Source organism: Dicentrarchus labrax, unplaced genomic scaffold (genome assembly GCF_905237075.1).
Source record: "Dicentrarchus labrax unplaced genomic scaffold, dlabrax2021, whole genome shotgun sequence".
NCBI classification, from domain to species: Eukaryota; Metazoa; Chordata; class Actinopteri; family Moronidae; genus Dicentrarchus; species Dicentrarchus labrax.
Window position 1 is genome coordinate 9,682,135 of NW_026136702.1, and position 21,265 is coordinate 9,703,399.

The window sequence follows — 21,265 nt, forward strand, 5'->3', positions numbered from 1 at the left end:
CGTGGGGGTGGGTATTATTATTATTATCTGATTAATCAAATAACAATAATGGTCAAGTGACTGTAGGTCAGTGTTTAATATTACAACAGTCTTGCTTGTTTGTGAAACTGTGGGAAAAAGGAACAGCCCTCCACTCTCAGGATACCTCCATTGTGTAATGTTGATTCAGGTTCTCTCTCTCTCTCACACACACACACACACACACACACACACACACACACACACACACACACAAACACACAAACACACAAGCTCATGGGAACAAGTTGGCAAAGAGGGTCACTCAGAAGAACAATGCTAATCTTTGCTCCACTCGCTGTGGAAGTACAGGACGTAATAAAGATGGCTGTTTTCTTTGTGAGAAGTCCGAGCTGGGTATTATGTTTGGTGTCAGCAGAGATCCAACAGCAAGTATAAAGGCCACACAAAAACTGATTTATTACATAAAAAAGGTCAGAGAAAACATTGCTAAAAACAGCTTGTATAAATATCCATATTTGCAGTAAAAACTGTAATACAAAATGTGAATATATTAATAGCAGAGATATCAAAATAGTGATACACTCCATAGAAATAACAAAACAGATCATACAAACTGTTGAGATATGTAATTCTAAAAGTAGAAGCACATTGGTGTATGATATGGTCCTATTGCAGCCTTTACTTTTACCCTTATAGCTCTACTTCTACATTCACTACAGCATCTGGAAATGTTCCCATCGTAAATCAACTCTTTAGTGTTGTACCCACCCCTTCCCCTCACACACACACACACACACACACACACTCATACACCCCCCTACACACACACCCAGGTTACTTCGGTGCACACATGCATTCAGAAACACTCATTCTCTGTCACTGGTGTGAGCTTTGCTGTCGAGCTGATGTTGAATCATAGACTTCAGAGCACTGTACCTGCAGAGGAGAAAACACATGATTAAAGGCTCTGACACACTCTTACACGCACACACAAGGCCCTCAAATAGGCACATTTCAATACATTTGTTTACATTAATATGTGACCTATAAAAGCACAACTATTACTACTTTTCCCAACATCAGTTGCATCTATTACTCTAAAGCAGGAGTCTCAAACTGCCGCCATTTACTGTGAACAACAAAGATTATACAAAATGATGATTTAAAACTGTACAGAAACTGCTGTTTGCATTATTTTGTTAAGTATGATATTAGTAAAGGAAATATCCTCCTATGAGATGACAATACCAGCAGTGGCCCCAAGCCAATTTGAGTTTGAGACCCTTGCTCTAAAGGATAAGGCTGGTGTTATTTGAAAGACCCCATCCAACAATGTGTTACTTCGTTGGTCTCCTTCCTGACCCCGTCTGTGGCTCTCAGCCCCAAGCACCAAATAAACTAGTGAGTGTTTTCATTGTGATGAAGCAACATATCACCCAGTGCAGCAGTGAGGCTCACTGATGTTTTTAATAGTTTTTGGATAGCAGTGGGGGTCAATGGCAGAGAGGAGTAAGCTAACAAAGGCAATAATTGTAAGCAAGATCAATTTATTTATGGTTTATAGTAAAAAATCAACAAGCTTATGAATTATAATGAGTGTGTGTTGTAAAATATCCCTGCATGTGTAGTAAAAAGAAGCATTTATTTGAGCCCACATGCCGTACACACATAAAAACACACAGTCAGGATTACAGGGTCATATGAGTTGATGATTACACAATTATGCAAACAGTGAGTGTTGATGTTTTACACAAACACAGTCCTCATTGAAGGCCTTGTTTTGACTCTGTTATTCCGGCAGGAGACGCAGATATTGGTTTCACATAATGAAATAGATCAGTGTCGTTAAAGGAGGCTTTGTGAAACTTGTTTTGTAACTCAGTTTGCTGAGTAGAAAGACTCTTGACTTACTTTTTGGTTAGTTTGTTTATCTCACGTTCCTCTTCCTCTTTAAGTTTCTCTACAAAGCTGTCTAAAACAGGAATCTCAAACTTTATGTATTGGGCAACCTGGGAAGAAAAAAATTCAAGCATATCAGCACGAGCAAGCCACACAAGCCAATGATGATATGACCAATATTGTAGCTACACAGGAATCCAAAAAAAACCAATAAGACAATAAAAGTCATAAAAATAACTTCAAAACAAGATAATAAAGGATAAAACACAGTGGAATAGGTTTACCACTATCTTCGGCGTCAGTTCACCACAATTACAACAAAAAAGAACCAAACAAACAAACAAAAAACACATATTTCACATAAAAAACAAACAAATTGGAAAAACTGGTTCTAGAAACAGCTTTACTATTTTTCCACAGAAATTACTATGAACAAGGACTATATTCAGTGTGAAGTAGTTCTAATAAAAACGGTCTAATTTTGGCTGTGGTTCTTCCAGAGTAACCCGGAGTCTATTCCTCAAAGGAAACATTAATATTGAATATTTCCTATGTAATCTTTTAATGCTCCGAGCAACACAAATAAAATTCCATTCACCTCCATTGTGTTGGAGTCGAGGCAGAAATAATAAGTGGATATTTCAAAACCTGGACAAATAAAAAACAGCCACTAGACCAAAGTCTGATTTTTATATTAGATTTTTTATGAGCTGACCTTTCAACTTATGTATGTATGAAATCATAGACAATCTAGAAAAGTTCTCCAGCAACAATCCAGTTTTATTTATATTACTCAGTACAGTCACAACATACAGTCGGCCATCTTATCCCATTGTTACATCAGTCCTGACACAGGATATCTTTCCTCATCTAGCTAAATTTAACTCAACTGTCTATAACGGGTCCATTGTATCATTGTGTGTCTATGTTGAGGACGACAAAAAAATGAAAAAGGGTTCACGTATCGTGAACGAGATGAGAGAATGGAGAGAGTGGTGGCAGGAGGCCCAGACTCACATCATATGTGACTTCCTCTCCCAGGTCGGCCTCCGTGATGAGGATCTTGGAGACTTTCTCACAGGGTCCATAAAGCACTCTAGCCACCAGCGGGTATTCACCATCCCTCAGTCGAGTCCTCTCTACAAGGTCATAGACAAACAAAACAACTGAACACAAAAACACAACATTTCTATTGACAAACCCGCAATTAAAAGTTACAACTTACCACCAGACTCGTGCACCATATAAAGGACGAACTCTTCACATTTATTCTCCACCTTAAAAGACACAAATACAGATTATTATTTATTTATGGTTTTCCTGATATACCACCCGAGGTGTGTAAACCGTGTTTTACTGCTTACCCTGAACTTGTGTAGCAGCAGGTTGAGGACTTGTCCAGTGGTCATGGAGCTGTTTACTCGTACATTAGTGACCGAACCATAGGCTGGAGTGAATACAGATGTCTAGAGGCGAAGAGAAACAAACATGCATAAATCTATAACAGAGAGAACACACAGTACTGGGGACCCATCAACACTCCTAGATCTGAGAAGGGATTCCTGGACTTGAACACCTTGGACATTTTGAACAGGAAAACTAAAACAGAAAGGAAATCCCAGCAGCTGGAATCTGTTCAACAACAACACACTCACATACTGTATTCAGGAGAAACTGATGAAGGGACTCATTGTAACCTTGTACTCTGTGGCACATTAGTGAAATCAGCTCACAGCAGGCTGTTGGGAAACTCAGCACAAGTACAGGCACACCCGCTCAGGAAACTGCTGCCTCCCCCTGCCCCTGGACATGTGTCAACAACGGGATACATTAATGTTCATGCTTGTATGTGTGTTCTGTTTATTGTACCTTGTGGTTGTAGAAGTGTCCGTTGATTGAGAACCTGTGTGTACGCAAGCGCTGCAGGTCTCTGGCAGTGTGTGTCTTTGACCTCCTCTGAACCTGCATGAAGGAAGCATCACTCCTGGTCCTCAGCAGCTGAGGAGAATCCTCTTCCTCTTGACCATCCACGTCACCACCTTGTGGATGCACGTGAACAGAAAACACACCTCTGTTACTGCATTCATCAGACGGTACCCGTTTTATATACGTCAGCAGAAGTGGTAGAAGAAGTATTCAGATCCTTTACAATGTTTATTAACTAGTTATGAAACAGTCATACTTGCTGATGTCTCTATATGACCTACGTAAACAAACAAGACCATCAGTGAGAAGATTTATATAGCAATTTTTATCTAGTTATTCTTAATGTCTCTTAATTCCCCTTGAAATCAGTGAAATGAGGCAGTGGAAACACTGTTCAGAATCAACAAAAAATAAAGGTTCTTTGTTGCTGCTTTAAGTAAAAGTCTATACAACAATCTTAAAATACAGTGTGCTGTAGGTATCAAAAGTTAAAGTACACATTCTGCTGTAAAATGTTGCCTGTAATAGATATATTATTATATATGACATTATTAGATTGTTATTAATGGAGGTGGACTTTAAGTTAGGTAGTTTAGTCCGATGCTTCTCAACCAATGCATTGAATTTTATGATCTGATTATGTTTGTAATGTATAATCTTGAGGTGAAAAGTAAATATAGCTGTCGAAAAATATAGTAGAGTAAAAGTATAAGGTTACAAGATTTCCTTTTAAACTCTCTCTCAAAGTATGTATGTATGTTATTTTTTAACCCAGACACCAATGTTAGACAAATCAAAAGTAACCTTACTGTAATACACACTCATCAATAAATATACTCTTACTCTTTTGCTCTCAAATTAAGATCTAGAGTTTGTCAGTTACATACAAACACATAACCATTTCAGTTTAGTTGTGAGGGATCAGTGTGTCCATCAGAATTTAAAAAATCCTCTCAGACAGCATTAACACCATGTGACAAAACTTGATAGTGAAACACAAACCAGTGCTAGCAGGGGGAGAAAATACAAACACGTTTCTTTAATTGTTAATCTGTGGCTGAGAACAACTCCCATGAGATGTCAGCATGTGACAAAACTGCTTCAAAAGGACAATGTCAGGCCCAGGCTAAGCAGTCTACGCCATGGTGTATTTATAATGCTGGTGATTGATCTGGATGGCATCTCATGGTAATCTGTGCTGACCGCGTGAGCCAACCTCTCCACTTGAGATGCTGGAGGGGGTACTTGTGCAGCTCTAATCTGTTTTAGCACGTGTGTGTGTAATCTCCATTAATCCAGCAGGTGTTTGTGTATGTGAGAAAGTGGCTGCACATGCATGTTACTCACCAGCTAGTTCAGTTTCTCTGCCCAGTGAATTATTGTTAGACTCTGCGGATAACTGCTTTCCCACAGTAGATCTGTCGTTTCTGTAGAAAGAAAGAAGAAGGAAGAAGGAAAATGTGTTTATGTTAACATTCCTAACACTGTTTATTGTTTACAATACTTTAGCATTCCCATTTAGTTAACTGTCTCATGGCGGACTGATATGAGAGTGTCTCTTTTAAGATATTTTAATTATCTGACATACTATATTTCCTAAAAATACTCGCCTTTGGACTCATAATGCCCCACTTCTATTTCATGTAAGACGCAAGAGAGGAGTATAACTTAAAATGTCCTCCTCTTTATCCTTTCGACTCATTTTCCTCAAGCACTTTACTTCCAGTACACTATTTAAAATTATTTTCATTATAATCTGACATTGCAATAATGTTCTTGATCAATATATTAGTCATTTTGGCAATAAATGTCAGAAAATTATGTATTCAAATGATCGTTTTTATGTGATTAAGAGAAACCCCCAAATATATGAACTTTATTATACATGACAAAAAATGAGCAGTTGGAATTAATGAATGTTAATTATATTTCATTCACTACCTCTCTAGACTCATTCTTGTGCTCAATAAAATCTTATCCCTTATTTTATTTTATCTTTTCTTAATGTTAAAGTATTACCAAAAAAACTTTGAAAAGTTGAAATCTTGAGTACAGAAACATCATAACCGACACAGGTCTGACACTTAATAATACAGGGTGGGGATACTGGTTGAGGTTACTGTTGTTCCGCACATGAAGGCATCTGTGTCAGTCGGGATCAGGTTGTCGCACCTGTTGAGACGAAATCTTTCATTGTCGTCGTGCATCTGAAGTCTGATTGGTCGGCGTAGACCCCAGTAGATGTTCAGCAACCCCTCGAGGATGAGCGCTCCATCCTCCTACACACACACACATCCACAAACACACACATAAAACATTAATTCTAAGCACTCGTGGTCAGAAGGGATATCCTGCTGGCCGCCCGCCACAGCGGCTCAATATCAGGTGTACGTGCAGGAACAGACGCTCGCAGCATTCACAGGGTGAACCCTCTCATCTTGGAGAAACCCAGTTATGTTTGACCCACCCTTTTTTTCCCTTACACAGTACAAGGGTGAAGTCACGTCTGAGAAGGCAGCAATAACGCTTTGGGTCACGTACACACAAGTGGGGGGGTGGGGGCGTTTTGAATTCACAAAACTGAAACTTTAAATTTAGAAGAAGATGGCCACCATGTTGTACGTGTTCTGAGTACAACTGTGTCACCCTGTTTAGGAAAAAAAATAAAATGAAAGGCCTCAAGCATGTTAGACTGAATAGTGAAGCCTCATATCCAACAGCATGTTTTTGTGCATGTTACAACTGAACTGGTATTAAAAGCAAATATTAAACCACAACTGTGACTGTTGTAATCACAGAGCAGATACTCTTGTCAGATTCTTTGATCTGAAATAGCTTGTTATATCATCACTCTATCCAATTTGATAGACCAGACCACAATGGAGATCTTTTAACCCAGATAGTGCTGATGGAAAAGTCTATTAATCAATTTGTCAACGAATTAGGGAGAGTCAGAAGGAGAACAACTGTCTGATCAGCTGATACACTGCCAGTTGAAAGTTTGTGGTTACCCTGTAGCATTTTTGGTTAAGCAATTTAATGTATAATTCCATGAATACATGGAAATATACGTCAGGGAAAGAGTTTATGCATTGACTTTTAGTTTTAGTGGTTTCATGATTTTCAAGTAGAATTAGATCTACTTGGAAATCATGTAAATCACAATCATTTTAAGTTGGCCCTTTAGTAGACAACATACTGTATTAAGATAAATGTATAGTATATATAAGTGTATAAATACACTATATGATTGAATGCCTGAGCTTGCACCAGGCCTTCATTGAAAGGTTTCAGCATGGAACTTAGTTAATAAATACAAAGATTTGTACTCACTCAGCTCTAGACAGATTAGTGGTGAATTATTTGTGAACAATTTGTCTGAAGGGACAAACAGAAGAGAAAAACATATTTGTTTTCCTGTCGTCTCAGAGCATGTGACCACTGAGGACCCTCACCCCATTAAAGCAGTTGACGTGAGGATCCAGAGCCACATGATAGTTTGGTCTGACACAAATAGTGTCATCATGCTGTCTTGGCCTCTAAATGTATGCCTTTCATTTTTCCGACTGTTAATGGTTTAATCTGCATGCATATCTTCTTGTTGACATATATTTGACTTTAAATTGTTAGATCATAATTGTAAAGCAGCTGGGTCAAAAGGAAGCTTGCCAGTGAGATATGTGCAAATTGCTGAAACGATAAGAATACTGGAGGTTAACACGGTCAGTTTTAGTACCATTTTTAGATGATAACAATCATTTTAATACTGAAAAGTCAGGAAAAGGTTTGGAAGTTTGGAGGTGAGGCAGATTGCTCCCAGGGCTTCATTGTTTCTGGAATATAAACATTCAGAGCAGCTGCACCACTGAACCTCGCTAACCCGCCACTCCTGAGCTTCCTGAACAGGCATGAACACACCCTCTCTCTCTCACACACACACATACACACACACGCACACACACACACACACACACACACACACACACACACAAAATTCACGGAGATGTGAGTAAGGTCAGCAGAGCTATTTTTGGAAGGGGTGGTTAATCGCTTTGGTTCAGTCTGCCTCTATAAAGCCTGGATACGTGCTCCAGTCCCGTCATACTCAACTGAACGGACTAGACATCACTCACTGTTTCACTCTGCATGTGGAACCTACAGATCAAGCATCAAAGGTGAGAGTGCTTCTTCTACGTTTTGTTCTTCACTATCAAATTTTTTAAATATTTTTTATAGATTCCGTACAATTTAGCAAGTTTATTTTAAATAACTGAATTTTAAGGGAAACATTATGTAGTTTACAGACACAGAAATTTTGATTAAAGTTTTAACTTGTGTCTTACTTGTTATTCATACTATTGAATAAGGAAAGACGGTAGTTATCATTTAATCTATTGTATTAAAACAACCGAAAAGCAAAAGGCTGAAAGATAGCAGGCAAAATGCAGATGCAAAACCAGTGTGGCAGATTTTTTTGCAGCACAGTGACAGGCCAGAATTAAACACAGATAATTAAAATCACCATCTTCAATCACTAACAATTTTATTTTTCCTCTCCCGCTACAGCATGAAACGCAGGAGACTGTTGCTCTCCCCGCCTCTCTTACCCACCATTACTGAGACGCTTGAGGATTTGCCTGTCCATCCCTCATCCGCCCAGAGCTCCCAGTCTCAAGAGGACTACATGACCAGTATCCAAGCCCTTGCCTGCCCTGTTGAGGCCCCGAGCTGTGGCCCCTTCAGACTCCAGAGGTCCCCCAGGCTCCGGCATTTCTCAAAGGCTCAGATGAAGCTATCCGTCTCAGCCTCACTTCCTCGCGGGACGCCCAGAACACTAAGGACTTCCAGACTTTACAGCCTGAGTCTAAACAGCACAGAGGATTTTTCTCTTAAGATGAGCAGAGAAAAAGACTGCAGGGGCATAGACCCCGTAGACTGGCTGTTTGGGCAGATAAGAACTTGAAGAGAGACATTGTTGTTGTGGGAATCCTGAAGTCACTTTGGTGGATTATCTCAAAATCATACTAGGTTGGAAGAAACTGCTCTATTTGGCTTGAAACGATGGGACTTATGGAAAATAGAAGATCTATTTATTTCAATGCACCGAGGAATCAAGTCTACTTGTTTACGTTGTTTAATATTTTGTAAAGATGTAAAATATATAGTTTCTAATAAAATATTTAAATAATCATGAAAATGTTTATCCTTTGCTGTTTTTAAACACAGACAGAAGAGCTGAAGGTCTTTACATCTCTAATCGAAATTAGAGCTGAAATGATTAGTGATTATTATTATTATTTGCAGCAATTTGAATTGTGAAATCATTCAAGTCATTTATCAGCAAATATATTCTCTGGTTCCAGCTTTTGTTTTCAAATGTAAGAATTAGCTTTTTCTGTTTTCTACAGTAAACTGAATCTTTTTGGGTTTTGAAAAACAAAACATCACCTCAGGTTGTGGAAACTGTGAAATATAGTTTATTTTTTCTGACATTTTAGAGACTAAATTATAAATCAAATGAAAATAGATTGACAGATAATAAAACTAATCATTATATTGTTGAAATGCTGCTGCCACAGATTGTGAGAGGTCAGAATGTAACTGAGTACAGTTCCTCAAATACTACAAGTACAATTTTGAGGTACTTTTATGGAATAGAATAAACTTTATTGTCACATAGAATAATACACAGTACGATGTATAGTGGAATTTGTACTCTGCATTTAACTCATCCTACGTATTAGGGTGGGTGGGCAGCCACTGTACGACGCCTGAGGACCAACTAAAAGTCAAAGGCACTGACTGAAGAATTATTCTAACATACATGTTTTGATGGTACGCAAACAAACTCCCCAGTAGGGAATCAAACCCAGGACCTTCAGGCTGTGAGGTTAACAACTGATCCACTGTGCTGCAGTTACTATAAACTTCCAAGGAACCATTTTACTTTTTACTCCACCACATATATTTGACTGGTTAATTTTCAGACCATGTTTTACAAACCATATTATTAGCCAGTGGTGGAAAGTAACTAAGTACATTTACTCAAGTACTGTAGAACATTTACATACAATTCAGAGGGGTAATATTGTACTTTTTACTCCACTACATTTATTTAATATCTTTAGTTACAGATTGATAACACAAAAAATTATAAACAAATAAATTACGACATATTATTATTGATAACTATAACTACCCAGCAGTATACAGAGTAACTAAAATTGGCATTTATATATTATTATTATGAGTACTTTTACTTTTGGTACTTTAAGTATATTTTGATGCTAATACTTTGATAACGGGAGAAGAAAAATAAAATCTGTACTTATGTATGACTCTCTAACAGTATTGCTATATTACAGTATAGCACTTAAAAGATCTGAGTACTTATTCCACCACTGTCATTATATTACAGATCAACCCCCCCCAACAGTATATACACTAGTTAAAATGGCCTCCTTTGACCTGCTACAATAAAATGCTATCAACATAAAGCATCAGTTTTAATAATACAATTATATAATCACTGATAATATAACTCTCACATGAGATTTGAGAGTGATTTCAATGCATAGTTAATTCACAGTAGTAAATTTTTCTGATAAAACTTTCCTATTTTTAGTTATGCAAGATCATGTATATGCAGGACCTTTACATGGAATATGGATAGGATCTGACTACTTCTTCTACCTCTGTTGAAGAACAAACCACAGAAGGATTTGTTTTGCATTGAGTCTCAAATCTAAAAAAAGCACAGCACTCCACTGTCATCTAGTGGTAGTCAATGATGCTACAGTGATGACCCTTTTAAACTAAAAAGTACCTCATACAACCAGTAGAGAGAGCTGCATGCACATAGATTGACAGGTTATTTCAGTGGACAAGTACAGTCGAATAAACTGAGCCTCTCCTTTGTTTTACTGAGCCCGGCTCGGACTGAACTCTTTTGACTATATCACATTATTATTCACACAGATTATTTGGCAGCAGGGATTATTAGGCACCAATCCTTCATGCTGAAGTGCTCTTGAGCAAGACTGAATCAATACCGCCTCCAGCAAGGCTGTTTCTTTGCAGTCTGAGCAGTCAAAAGAGAAAATGCCTCCAGCATCATCGGCTAATACAGTTGAACTGTTACTAAGCACACGTGTTAAAGCTTGTTTTCTCCTCAGAGATGTGGATGGCACTGAACCTCGAAGTCAAACCACCTGACATGTCCGCCCACATCATGACAAACACACCTGACTACACCTGCTGAGTGTGATCATGTAAATTTAACCCATTTTTCTTGAAGGAAAATTATTGGGGATATTCCACAGACCAAGTGGAACTCATAGAACACATTTCTGATGTTTTTTCTTTTTAAATGTCAAATATTTGTTTTGTGACATATAAGCCACAATGGGCGTTTTTGGTAAATAAAAACTTAAATTTGACATCAATTTTTTGTTTATATTTCTTCAAATATACTTTAAATTGAACAACAGGGCATATATTAATTCTAAATAATTGAAACAGTGAAATTAATTGAGGGGCTTATTACCTTTTTGTTATTGTGACACAGACATCACATCAGATTTTCCATGACAACTTTACGGTTAAAAGCCCGATGTGACGTATACGTCACAGCAACATTTTCGTAACTTGTTTTATATTATTTTGTTCAGGAAATATGGACAGAACAGATTAAATGCAATACAGGACATACTATTGAAGCATTAGAATTGTTCAATGGGTTTAAACTTACGTTAGTAACAAAAAACAAGCTTTTTGAATTTAGCCATTTCCTTAATTAATTTAAGTCATTTCTGTCAATTCAGTCACACCCACATTTTGGACACTTTCCTGTCACAGTCACATGATTGTCATATGGCCACCACACCAGGATGTTTTGTAGATGTCACTTAGGGACTTAATGAGTTAAGGTCAAGCATAAAGCTGTATATGGAAGATTAAAGGACATTTAAAGTGTTTGTGACACACATGTCACCATGGGTTCTTATAACAACACCTATAAGTTCTCGTACTCGTTCTCTCCAACTGCCTCTTTCCACAGAATCCTGATCATCGACCAATAAAAACAAATATTCAGGAATCTTGGGTATATAAGACCACAGTGAAGCTCTGTTTGGACATTATGAAATGCCTACGGCTGGTTTTAATCTGAACCCGCTCACACAGTCATTGCTTTTAACGAACATTAAGTCTAGTTCCAACCAAAGAATGTTACTGCTGAGTAATGCTTTGTGTCTCCACAAAATATCCAGTGAGTCACTCTTGAGTAACCTTGGCGTCACTCTAACAGCTCTAACGATGTCACTAGATCATGTCAAGCATAAATTATTAGAGCAAAAGAATAAAGGAATTTTCATCTTTGCCCTGATTGTGTGTCAGTGTGAACAGGGCTCAATCATTTGTCACATAATTTTCTTCAGCAGATGATGCTGCCCACCATTTCTAATCACTTCGAGGACACTCCATCCATGTTGATTTAAAAGTTTAAAAGACTGAAAGCTCTAGAACAGCAACTCAATTAACTTGGGGGAGCGATTGTTTGTTCAGCTGCTGTTTCAATGTTTAAGGAAAATGTATTCATGACACATAGTTGATGCTGTTCAATGCCAGTAATCCTTGTAGACTAAAAAACTAGAAAAGTAGAGTACTTTTGTCCTGGTAAAACTGAGCAGAGATAAACTTGTCTGGAAAATAATCTTTACTCGTCAGGATCAAATTTCAGATCAGATTGTGATGCTATAGCTTTGCAACAGCCGTAAAAAAAAATCTGCCAGCAAATACAGCATTTCAGTCACAGTAGACTGAGCCAGCTATGCTGTCTGCACAGTGCACACAGAAATAGATTTCCCATTATCACCACATTTGGCACAGGAGGGATTAGGCTTGAGTGAGGTGCCCTGGCCCATTGTTCCCATCAGTAGTTCCTGTGTCTGTAAGTGGCTAATTTATGCTAATGTCTGCTCACCAATTACATTTTTGTTGAACAATATTTTCGTTACAACTACGCTGAACAGTTTGTGTAAATGTAATCTGTGTGGACTTTGTGTCATTCGGCTGAAAGGCTGCTAATATTTGATTACAGATAAAGCAAATATATCTTTCTTGACAAAAAAAGCGTTAACTGTGAATGCAAACCGAAAGAGATAGGCTAATATTAAGTTTATATGAATGAGTCAATTTCACTTTAAAGTGAGTCATTGTCCTGTTGTGGCCCTTATCGCCTTATCGTCAGTTTTCTACATTTCTGTGGAACCAAACTGGAGCCGTGGAGAGCAATAAGTAATAACACAGAAAGCAACATATAGTGTAGAATCAGTCTCTTTTTCCAGCTATCACACTTGAGAAATATATATATTTAGGTTATTCTCTGGGCTGAATCTATTTAGCTATTAGAGAACCAACATGTTTTGTTGGACGTTTCTGACTTTCAGCAAAAACATGACGCACTGTTAAAATCCCACATCAAAGCATCAGATGGTCAATGACAAGTTACAGTGGTGTAATGTAATGTGTTGAGTCATTCTCTATAATGTGGGATGATAATAAGCATCATGCCTTCTCATCAAATATCAATATTCAGTAAACAATCAAGAGAGGTTTAAGCTATTGTATCGTTTTTGTTTGGTTAATATTATGTCAATACTGTCTTATCATTGGTCCCTCTATTAAACATGTGTATGTACCCATCTTATGTCTGTGACTGTGGGGGATTTTCCCAGAGTGAGATGATGTTGTGGATCTGGCTGAGGGGACAGACAAGAGGAGCAGATCATGACCACCCTGACCTACACTCCTGCGCTCCTACACACACACACACACACACACACACACACACACACACGCTCTTTCTCTTCCCCCCATCTTGCTCTCAAAAACCTGCTGGTGTACACAAAGGGGAACTCCCTGACCAAAAAACCCATAGAATGATTATCAAACAAATAACCAAACTCCTGCAAGCAGCTTTACAGACACACCACAACAGCAAAATGTTTACTGTACTGAAATACTTCTCTAAGTGGTTAGTGTATATGACTAAAATCAGAAAGCCCTCCCTCTTCCATTTCCATTTGCATTTTGAGGTAAAAGGGGGCTTTTTGTGGGTTGGAAGCTGTTTGGCATGTTGGAAAACTAGCCAGGAATCGCAGGTCTGTGCACAGAACTGCAGCCACATAGGAAACTTACTTGGTCTCAAGATGTTTTTTTAGTCCTCCTTATCTGCCTTAGAATCAGATTGCTGGTTTAACTGGTTCCAGTTTTGATAGGCAATATGTGTGACCCGTTTTACAGTGCAGTGTCTGTCCTGCACGCCCACACATGCCGCCGAGCGATTGTCAATAACTCTCTTATTTCCGCCAGCACCGTTTTATCAGGTTATATGGCGGCTTCGCCTTTTCTTACCTCACGAGTTCTCAGCTGAAAGTTTTTCCCTTCATGGTAACAGTTGTAGGTCCTCAGCAGGGACAAGATGTCAGACCTGAATATAAAAACACCACAAATGGTAGATTAGCACTAATAGCGCTCACAAAATGCAAGCAATGATGAAATCTAATACATGTAATAGTCACCATGGTGATTTGTTTAATTGTGTATAATTACTGTGCAGTGAGTGAACTAAAAGGACTTACTTCGGTATAAGTTTCTCTTCACTGAGCTTCACGTAGATCTGACACTCACTCATTCTGACTGGAGCCCAGCTGCGGCAGAAACACATGAGAGACACACATATAAATCACACATTCACATAATGGACTTAAGTCCTTGTGTTAATTAATGTGCATTGTCCCTTTTAGAGAAATAAACTTTAAATGACCTTAATTATCCCCAGAGAGAAAACTCCTTTGACCATGTGCTTTAAATGTGATGGACAACCACATAGAAATATATAACAAAAACAATGATTGATAAATATAAACTATGCACATTAGTTTAATGTGTTGTAATGTTTCGTTGTTGACAATTTATGGATTGGAAGGTTTTTTTTTTTTATCAAATGCTGTTGAAGGAAAAAACAGGGACAGGGAATTAGGAGAAATCACATGCTGTTGTTGACACAGCGCCAACGGACTGATAGAAGCATCATGTAGTGGAGAATGCTGAACAAAGCCCGGAAAACACATCTGTGTCTTCTGTGTCATCAAAGGATACCTCCAGATAGTGTGGCAAATACAAACAATTAGCATCATAATAATGAATATAAGCACCCCTCAGTCATCTCTGTGGCACAGTTTCTGAAGAATGCAATTTTTGTGCAAGTAATTCAATGCACAGTGAAAAAAACATATAAACCAATTAATCACTATGTCCTTCAGGGTGTCAAGTCTTTTTTTGACAGAGTCAGAGAAATGGTGTCCCTGATCCCTGCATCCTGATTCCTATGTCCAGATATTTTCAGAAAGGAAAGTGCCATGGGGAATTTCCTGGTTTGGAAAGCCCAGAGTTGGAGGGGGGAGGAGCAGGAGTATAAAACGGCAACATGTGGCTCAGGGGCTCAGTCTTAACGCTCAGCTTGTCTCTAGTATGGCGCTTTATCTTCAGTCCGTCTGTCAGCTCGCCTTTCTGAGCATCTGCTGTGTATTGATCACAGGTAAGAATCTACCGATTCATCTATGCTTGTATGTGTGTTTTTCTTTCAAAAAATCTGGATACAGTAAAAGTGTTTTACTTAGACAAAGCTGTCTGAGCATGTGGATTTGCGGTAATTTAATCTCTGCTCATGTTGCGCTGTATTGAATCAGCCTGTAATCCTGTTACTGTGTCTGTGTCTGTGCAGTGAGAGAGTCACACAGCACGTTTGTACCGGGAAGATGTGCGTGTCCAAGTACGAAACAGGGTGTGAGGGGGCACCTGAAAGATCTCACCGTCCACCCAAAAAACCCCAACTGTGACACAGTCGCAGTAATGTGAGTACCAGATCCTACAGAAACACTCAAACACACACACAGCCAGATGACTGTGAGTAAATGTGTGGCCTTACATGTGTTTTTCAGTGTGACACTAAGGAATACAGGCGTGAAATTATGTCTGAATCCAGAGGCACCGCTGGGAAAACAGCTGATCCGCTGCTGGAACAGGTGAGAGCATTGATCAGTGAAACTTAAAAAGACTTGCCTCTGTAAGGGTTTTGTCAGCTTAAGAGATACTATAGCTTTGCCAACCCCCAGAATATCATGTAATCCTTCAATTTAGGTAAAAAAAAAAAAAATGATTCACTATTCTTATTACATGGAAGATTGCAGAATATTTAAGCCGAGTGTCCTAACTGGCTACAGAGGGGTTCCACCCGTCTTCATATTGCCAACAGTATCTTATTTGTTGCCAAGCCAGTTCTTGCCCTGACAAAGCACATAGTTGAGCAGTTTGTTCAACTTTCCTCTGCACGTTTTGCAACTTGTGAGACAGAAAAAAATATATGTTAGAGCCTCTAACAAAGTAGTAATCAACTAATTTCATTGCTTAGTTTATATTCTTCGGTAAAAGCTATTCATGCCACTACAAACATTATATCCAAATATTTGACCAACTTAGCTGTACAGGTTGTCTGATTTTTACTCCAAGAGTATCAATTTACAGCCCTGCCCCCAAGACTAAAGTTCTGTACTTCTGTGTGTTTTCTAGAGCTCAAAAGTTGGGTCGTGATGTGAATGTTTGCCTGAGGAGGAGAAGGAAGAATAAGAGAGGAGGTCAGCAGCGCCAGCGGTCTAAACTACTGAGGAGCCGGGGAAATACCTCATCCTCTAACTCCCAATAATCAACCACCCAGACAAATTATACAAAGCTACATGGAGAGAAGTCTGAATGTGCTGCTTCTTGCCACACTGGCCACCAGAGGCCATTAAACCCCCCGCCCCCCCTCCATCCCTCACCAGCTCCCTACCACTTTTCTTTCTATAAATGTCACACAGCTCGGACATCAAGCTCCCCTAAATTGTTGTCTGGGCTGTAAATCCACCTCTCTTTCTAGGCCAGCAGCAGGGGGCTTTATTGTTTCGGTTCAAATGACTGAGAATGCTGAAAACTAAGCCCTGGAGGCTTTTCAGAAATGTTAACAGCTAACACTGTTAAATGGTCAATGCATTGTTTATGTGTGGTTCTGTGTATACAGTTGGAAAAGCTAACTAAAGAGACTTTGTAATCGGTTATTTATTTTTATATAAATATAGAGATTTTAGACATGTTTTTTAAAATAAATATATCAAAACAATAACGTGGCCTTGTGTGCTTTTTATTGTTAAAACTCCTGATTTTCTTAAGAACTGAATGATGGGAACAGTGATTTCTTCCAGGATGTGAGAGGTCACTAAACCCACAGCTTCAGCTTTAGTTAATAAACTACAGGATGTGAGTCAGCGGTAGGCACAAAGCAAACATGTCTCACTAAAAACATCTGCACAAATATCTCAAAGCTATAACAGGAGTCAACTGAACTGTTTCATAATGTGTATAAATATCTCTTTACATCGCACAAATCCACAGAAGTGACCACTTGATGTAAGAGAATTTGCTGGAGGGGTTTTGGAAAACACAATACTGTAAATAGTGCATATCTCAGGTTGCGGTTTTATACCTTTACTGGGCTATTACTGGTGTTACGCAACTTAGATGTCCAGGTGATATGGGTGTGAACTGTTGAAAGTGAATGTTTTATGGTAGCTTGCCATACCAGCTCTGAGATTTCTTGTAAACCATGTGACAGGATAGAGCCCAAAGAAACAGACACACACACACACACACACACACACACACACACACACACACACACACACTTAATACTTTAGCTGTGCACTCACATCAATTATGGTAATGGAAGTGAATAACCAAGGCATGTGCTAACCTGTTTTGAATTTCACCTAAAACACCTATTGACATTGGTATGGGCTCTCTATTCTGGTATGTGGTCTTGTTGTTATCACTCTATGCCTGACACCACTTGGTGGTAATATGGAAAGTGAAAGTAAACTGCTCAACAAAGTCGCCTTTGTCACAGGCCAGACCAAGAATGTAAGCTGTTTTTTAAATTAATGAATGTTGTGGTGGCAATTTGTTTAATAAATGCAAAGTATGATCTTGTCTTTCTGTAAGGTTTTATTCAACTCATCCATGAGTGGTCTCAACGCAACCGTCACACACTCTCGTATGTGAAAGTCCGAAGAGCCCCGATTGGCAGAAGCAGTGTGGTTTTATCCCTGTTGGAGCACACAGTTACACATTCATAAGTTCTGGGACAGTAAAGAGACAGATAGTGAGGTGAGATGATCATGTCCTTGGCTTCTTAGTGAAGTCTCATCATCCCGCTGTTTACTTGGACATAGAGTGTAGTTAGAAACAGGGCTAAAGGTTATATGCTTATAATATCCGCTTTAACAGTTGCGTATGGTTTTACAATGACCAGATCAAAGGGTTGTATAGGTTCTTAAAAATTGCCATTACAGTGTTAATGAATACAAAGAAGGCAGTTGTTTGGCTTTTATAGTCAAATATTATTCACTGCCGATAGGGTTAAAAAGGATACTGGTTGAGAGGATACAGTAACTGTCTTGTAGCACTTATTTTCTACTAATTTTCACAGCATTGCATTTATGTGATAACTATAGTTTCTAACTTATAGTTATACCTACTAGTCTATAATAAACTGCTTCCTCTCAACCAAAATGCAACATTAAAATGTAGCTTAATGCAACAGTAACAATAATTAAACAACAGTTATACAAATACTAAAATACCTCTGTACTGTTAGTTCTGTATGCAGGACTTGTAATTGAGTATATTCCTACAGTGGTATTGCTACTTCAGAAATGTATTACGACATGTGTACAAATATTTCCACATTAAAATCCTTAAAAAGACATCTACTCCTTCTACCGCATTAAACATTCCACAATCTATATGAATATGCAAATTGTGTTAATTTCTTAAGTTCTCCTGCTGGACACAAGATGTCTCCTGCTTGACCACAGTCCATTCTCAGTGTTTGTGCTCTGGTGGCTTCAGTGTTGCACATTGGACCAGGACTGACTTCCAGACTATGTGTGATATCACAGTGACCAGAGAAACTTCCCACTTTCATCAGATCAATGTGAAAACATCCTTTTGGTGTCAACATAAACACACACATACACATATATAAACATCTGCACAGTGAAGGTCAAACATCCAACAGTAAGAACAAGAAGAAAAAGTGGAGAGTTTAAGTAAAGGATCTGAATACTTCTTCCACCACTGTTAAAGTCCCATTTAAGTCTGACTAAAGTTGCTTTCATCAACAAAATATCCAAAATCTTAATATTAGCTACCAGCAACGAGAGATTAACCTATTAACACTTTCACACAAACTACCGACTTGCTTGACCTTTTCTGTATCTCACTACACACATATGCATACGGTATGCAAGTGTAACCACATAATCAAAGGTACAGTTTTAGTCATAAATCTGCCAATTATTGATTACCAAGTTTTATAGCAGTATAGCCTCTTATCACGGTGTAATGGTGCTTTGTTCATTGTTTGTACCTTGTGATTGTGGTGTGTTTGTTACTGTTTAATAAAAGTTTAATAAGGTAACTTGGATTTATATTTACATTTTAAGCTTTGGTCTGACAACTTTTTGTTTTTTTGAGCATTTATTAAAGCCTACTTTAAGAGTCAGCTGATCATAAGAGTAGAAAGGGAAATGTTTGCTACAAATTGATAGGTAAAGTTTAGATTTGAACACTGGGTTGTGCTGCCATCTAGTGTCTAAAGTATGATGTACATCTGCTTTGTTAAGTGTAGCAGCATTGTCTGGCTCAGTGACAGAAGAAAAGCTGTTTTACTTTAACTTGTTTTATGATCTCTGACACCACCTGCAGGAATGTGGACAGATGGAGCCTTTACTCCAAAGCCTTAGTGGCTGATTTATTGGCTGTGACTCTCAGAACTTTCTGAGATGATCCATGTAATTGCAGTGTATCATTTGGTCACATGATAAAGAAGGGACATTAATCAATTTAAATACTAATGTGGAACTTATTTAATGTGCAGTTCCTCTTTGATACACTCCATTTTGATAACCAATTCATAATTAATTTAACCTACTTCATGAAACTCCTCAATAGTTATTCTTAAGAATCAAATGAAGTAGCTCTTTCCCACTAATAATCTCTGGTACACTGGAAATGATATTTTTTGCATGTTCTGTGGCTAAAACAGAAGTTACTAAGGTAAAAATAGAAGAAAAAAATGCTTGCATGAGCAGTGATAGTCACCACAAAAACCAGGAAACGGGCTGCCCATTACTGACGACACCACTGTCTGACTGGGAAGTGATCTCTGGGAAAATAGGTGCAAATTCAGCTAAACTATGAACACTGGGCATGAAAGAAGAAGATAAGAGTCTTTGGATTGCTCCTTTTATTACTGAGTAATACTGAGTACCTATCAGCCCTCCTCCCTCCCTTTAATGACCTCTGCCCACCTCCACTTTCATCCAAGGAAACTGCTGACAAAGTAGGTGCATAATGGGATGGTCAGTCTATCTCTCATACATATTCATACATAATAATGGGCGTATAAATATTCCATAACTTAAAGGATTCCTGTCTGTCACCATTATTATGAATTATTCAGCCTCTGCACATGGCTGCACAGGAGACAGACCAAAGGCTTAGAGCTGTGCAAAGAAGATAGGGGTCACTCTACTGGGTGGTGCTCAGATTTAGGTGAATTTACATAATCTGTCTCTTCTCTCTCCTGTGACTAAATTGCGCATTACCTCCGAGTTTAGGCTCCCTCGGTGGACAAAGAACCTTCATTGCAGGTCTACTAATTGGTTTTATCATCGCGAGATTCGTATCCAATTATCGCACCTACTCTGGCAGCTGCGCCCGAAGACAATCCATTCCCACGCGTAAAAAGGTCCAGGAGAGCTCCAAATGACGCGCACGACGCCAAATTTGGCGAAACCCAATTTTTTCCACAAACGTCTAAATTTAGAGACAAACGGGAAACTGGAGAGAGACATTTATCAGCAGATCACTTGCTGAAGGACCATGTATTCCCATCACTGCGTTGATATTCCCTCAATGCAAGAAACTCTATGTACACCGTTAGTAACCTGCATCCAACTTCAGAACATCTCTCGTTACCAGATGGTTTTTTTCAGGGTTTTCGATTGCATCGACCTTACCTCTTAATATTTCCGTGTAAAAAAACATCCTGCAGTAAATCTGGTCAGTTTGGGTCTTACCATAGCAGAGCGCGTCCTCCGTCTTCTTCCGTATATCCACCAGCGATTTATCCCGTTTACCGTTCCTTATCGGTCTTCATGCCTCCCCGGCTGTGCGGTATTCAGAGCCGGGAGATAAAACTGACAACGGTGTGATCCAATAGAAGGCCGCACTGATACGCTTGGCCAATGAGCGTTGAGCGTGGGCGGGCTCAACAAAGTCAGGGTTTCATACCTCT

At 38.7% G+C, this 21,265-nt stretch overlaps 2 protein-coding genes across 3 annotated transcripts; one reads left to right on the plus strand and one right to left on the minus strand.

Annotated features, from left to right (window-relative positions):
- Window positions 1–414: 414 nt before the first annotated feature.
- Window positions 415–21,173, minus strand: rassf4a (Ras association domain family member 4a). 2 transcript variants are annotated; one of them, XM_051417395.1, is made up of 11 exons: window positions 21,048–21,173; window positions 14,451–14,519; window positions 14,224–14,299; window positions 5,980–6,086; window positions 5,155–5,234; window positions 3,751–3,920; window positions 3,246–3,347; window positions 3,107–3,158; window positions 2,899–3,020; window positions 1,894–1,991; window positions 415–918 (listed from the first exon to the last, which is right to left on the minus strand). In XM_051417395.1, the coding sequence occupies exons 2-11, from the start codon at window positions 14,501–14,503 to the stop codon at window positions 849–851; spliced, it is 930 nt and encodes a 309-aa protein (XP_051273355.1). In that variant the 5' UTR covers window positions 14,504–14,519; window positions 21,048–21,173; the 3' UTR covers window positions 415–848. The 2 variants fall into 2 exon arrangements, with proteins under 2 accessions (XP_051273355.1, XP_051273345.1); XM_051417385.1 differs by having other exon boundaries at window positions 5,941–6,086.
- LOC127373325 (C-X-C motif chemokine 9) lies at window positions 15,270–17,029 on the plus strand. Its single transcript, XM_051417720.1, has 4 exons — window positions 15,270–15,409; window positions 15,596–15,725; window positions 15,813–15,896; window positions 16,441–17,029. The coding sequence occupies exons 1-4, from the start codon at window positions 15,343–15,345 to the stop codon at window positions 16,571–16,573; spliced, it is 414 nt and encodes a 137-aa protein (XP_051273680.1). The 5' UTR covers window positions 15,270–15,342; the 3' UTR covers window positions 16,574–17,029.
- Window positions 21,174–21,265: the final 92 nt, after the last annotated feature.

Excerpts from the sequence above, each read along its gene's own strand:
- LOC127373325 (XM_051417720.1), top strand. The coding sequence starts at position 15,343 with ATGGCGCTTTATCTTCAGTCCGTCTGTCAGCTCGCCTTTCTGAGCATC. Across the intron at positions 15,410-15,595 it reads CTGCTGTGTATTGATCACAG|TGAGAGAGTCACACAGCACG; the intron begins GTAAGAATCTAC and ends GTGTCTGTGCAG. Across the intron at positions 15,726-15,812 it reads TGTGACACAGTCGCAGTAAT|TGTGACACTAAGGAATACAG; the intron begins GTGAGTACCAGA and ends TGTGTTTTTCAG.
- rassf4a (XM_051417385.1), bottom strand. The coding sequence starts at position 14,503 with ATGAGTGAGTGTCAGATCTACGTGAAGCTCAGTGAAGAGAAACTTATA. Across the intron at positions 14,300-14,450 it reads GAAGAGAAACTTATACCGAA|GTCTGACATCTTGTCCCTGC; the intron begins GTAAGTCCTTTT and ends TTTTATATTCAG. Across the intron at positions 3,021-3,106 it reads TATGGTGCACGAGTCTGGTG|AGAGGACTCGACTGAGGGAT; the intron begins GTAAGTTGTAAC and ends ATGACCTTGTAG.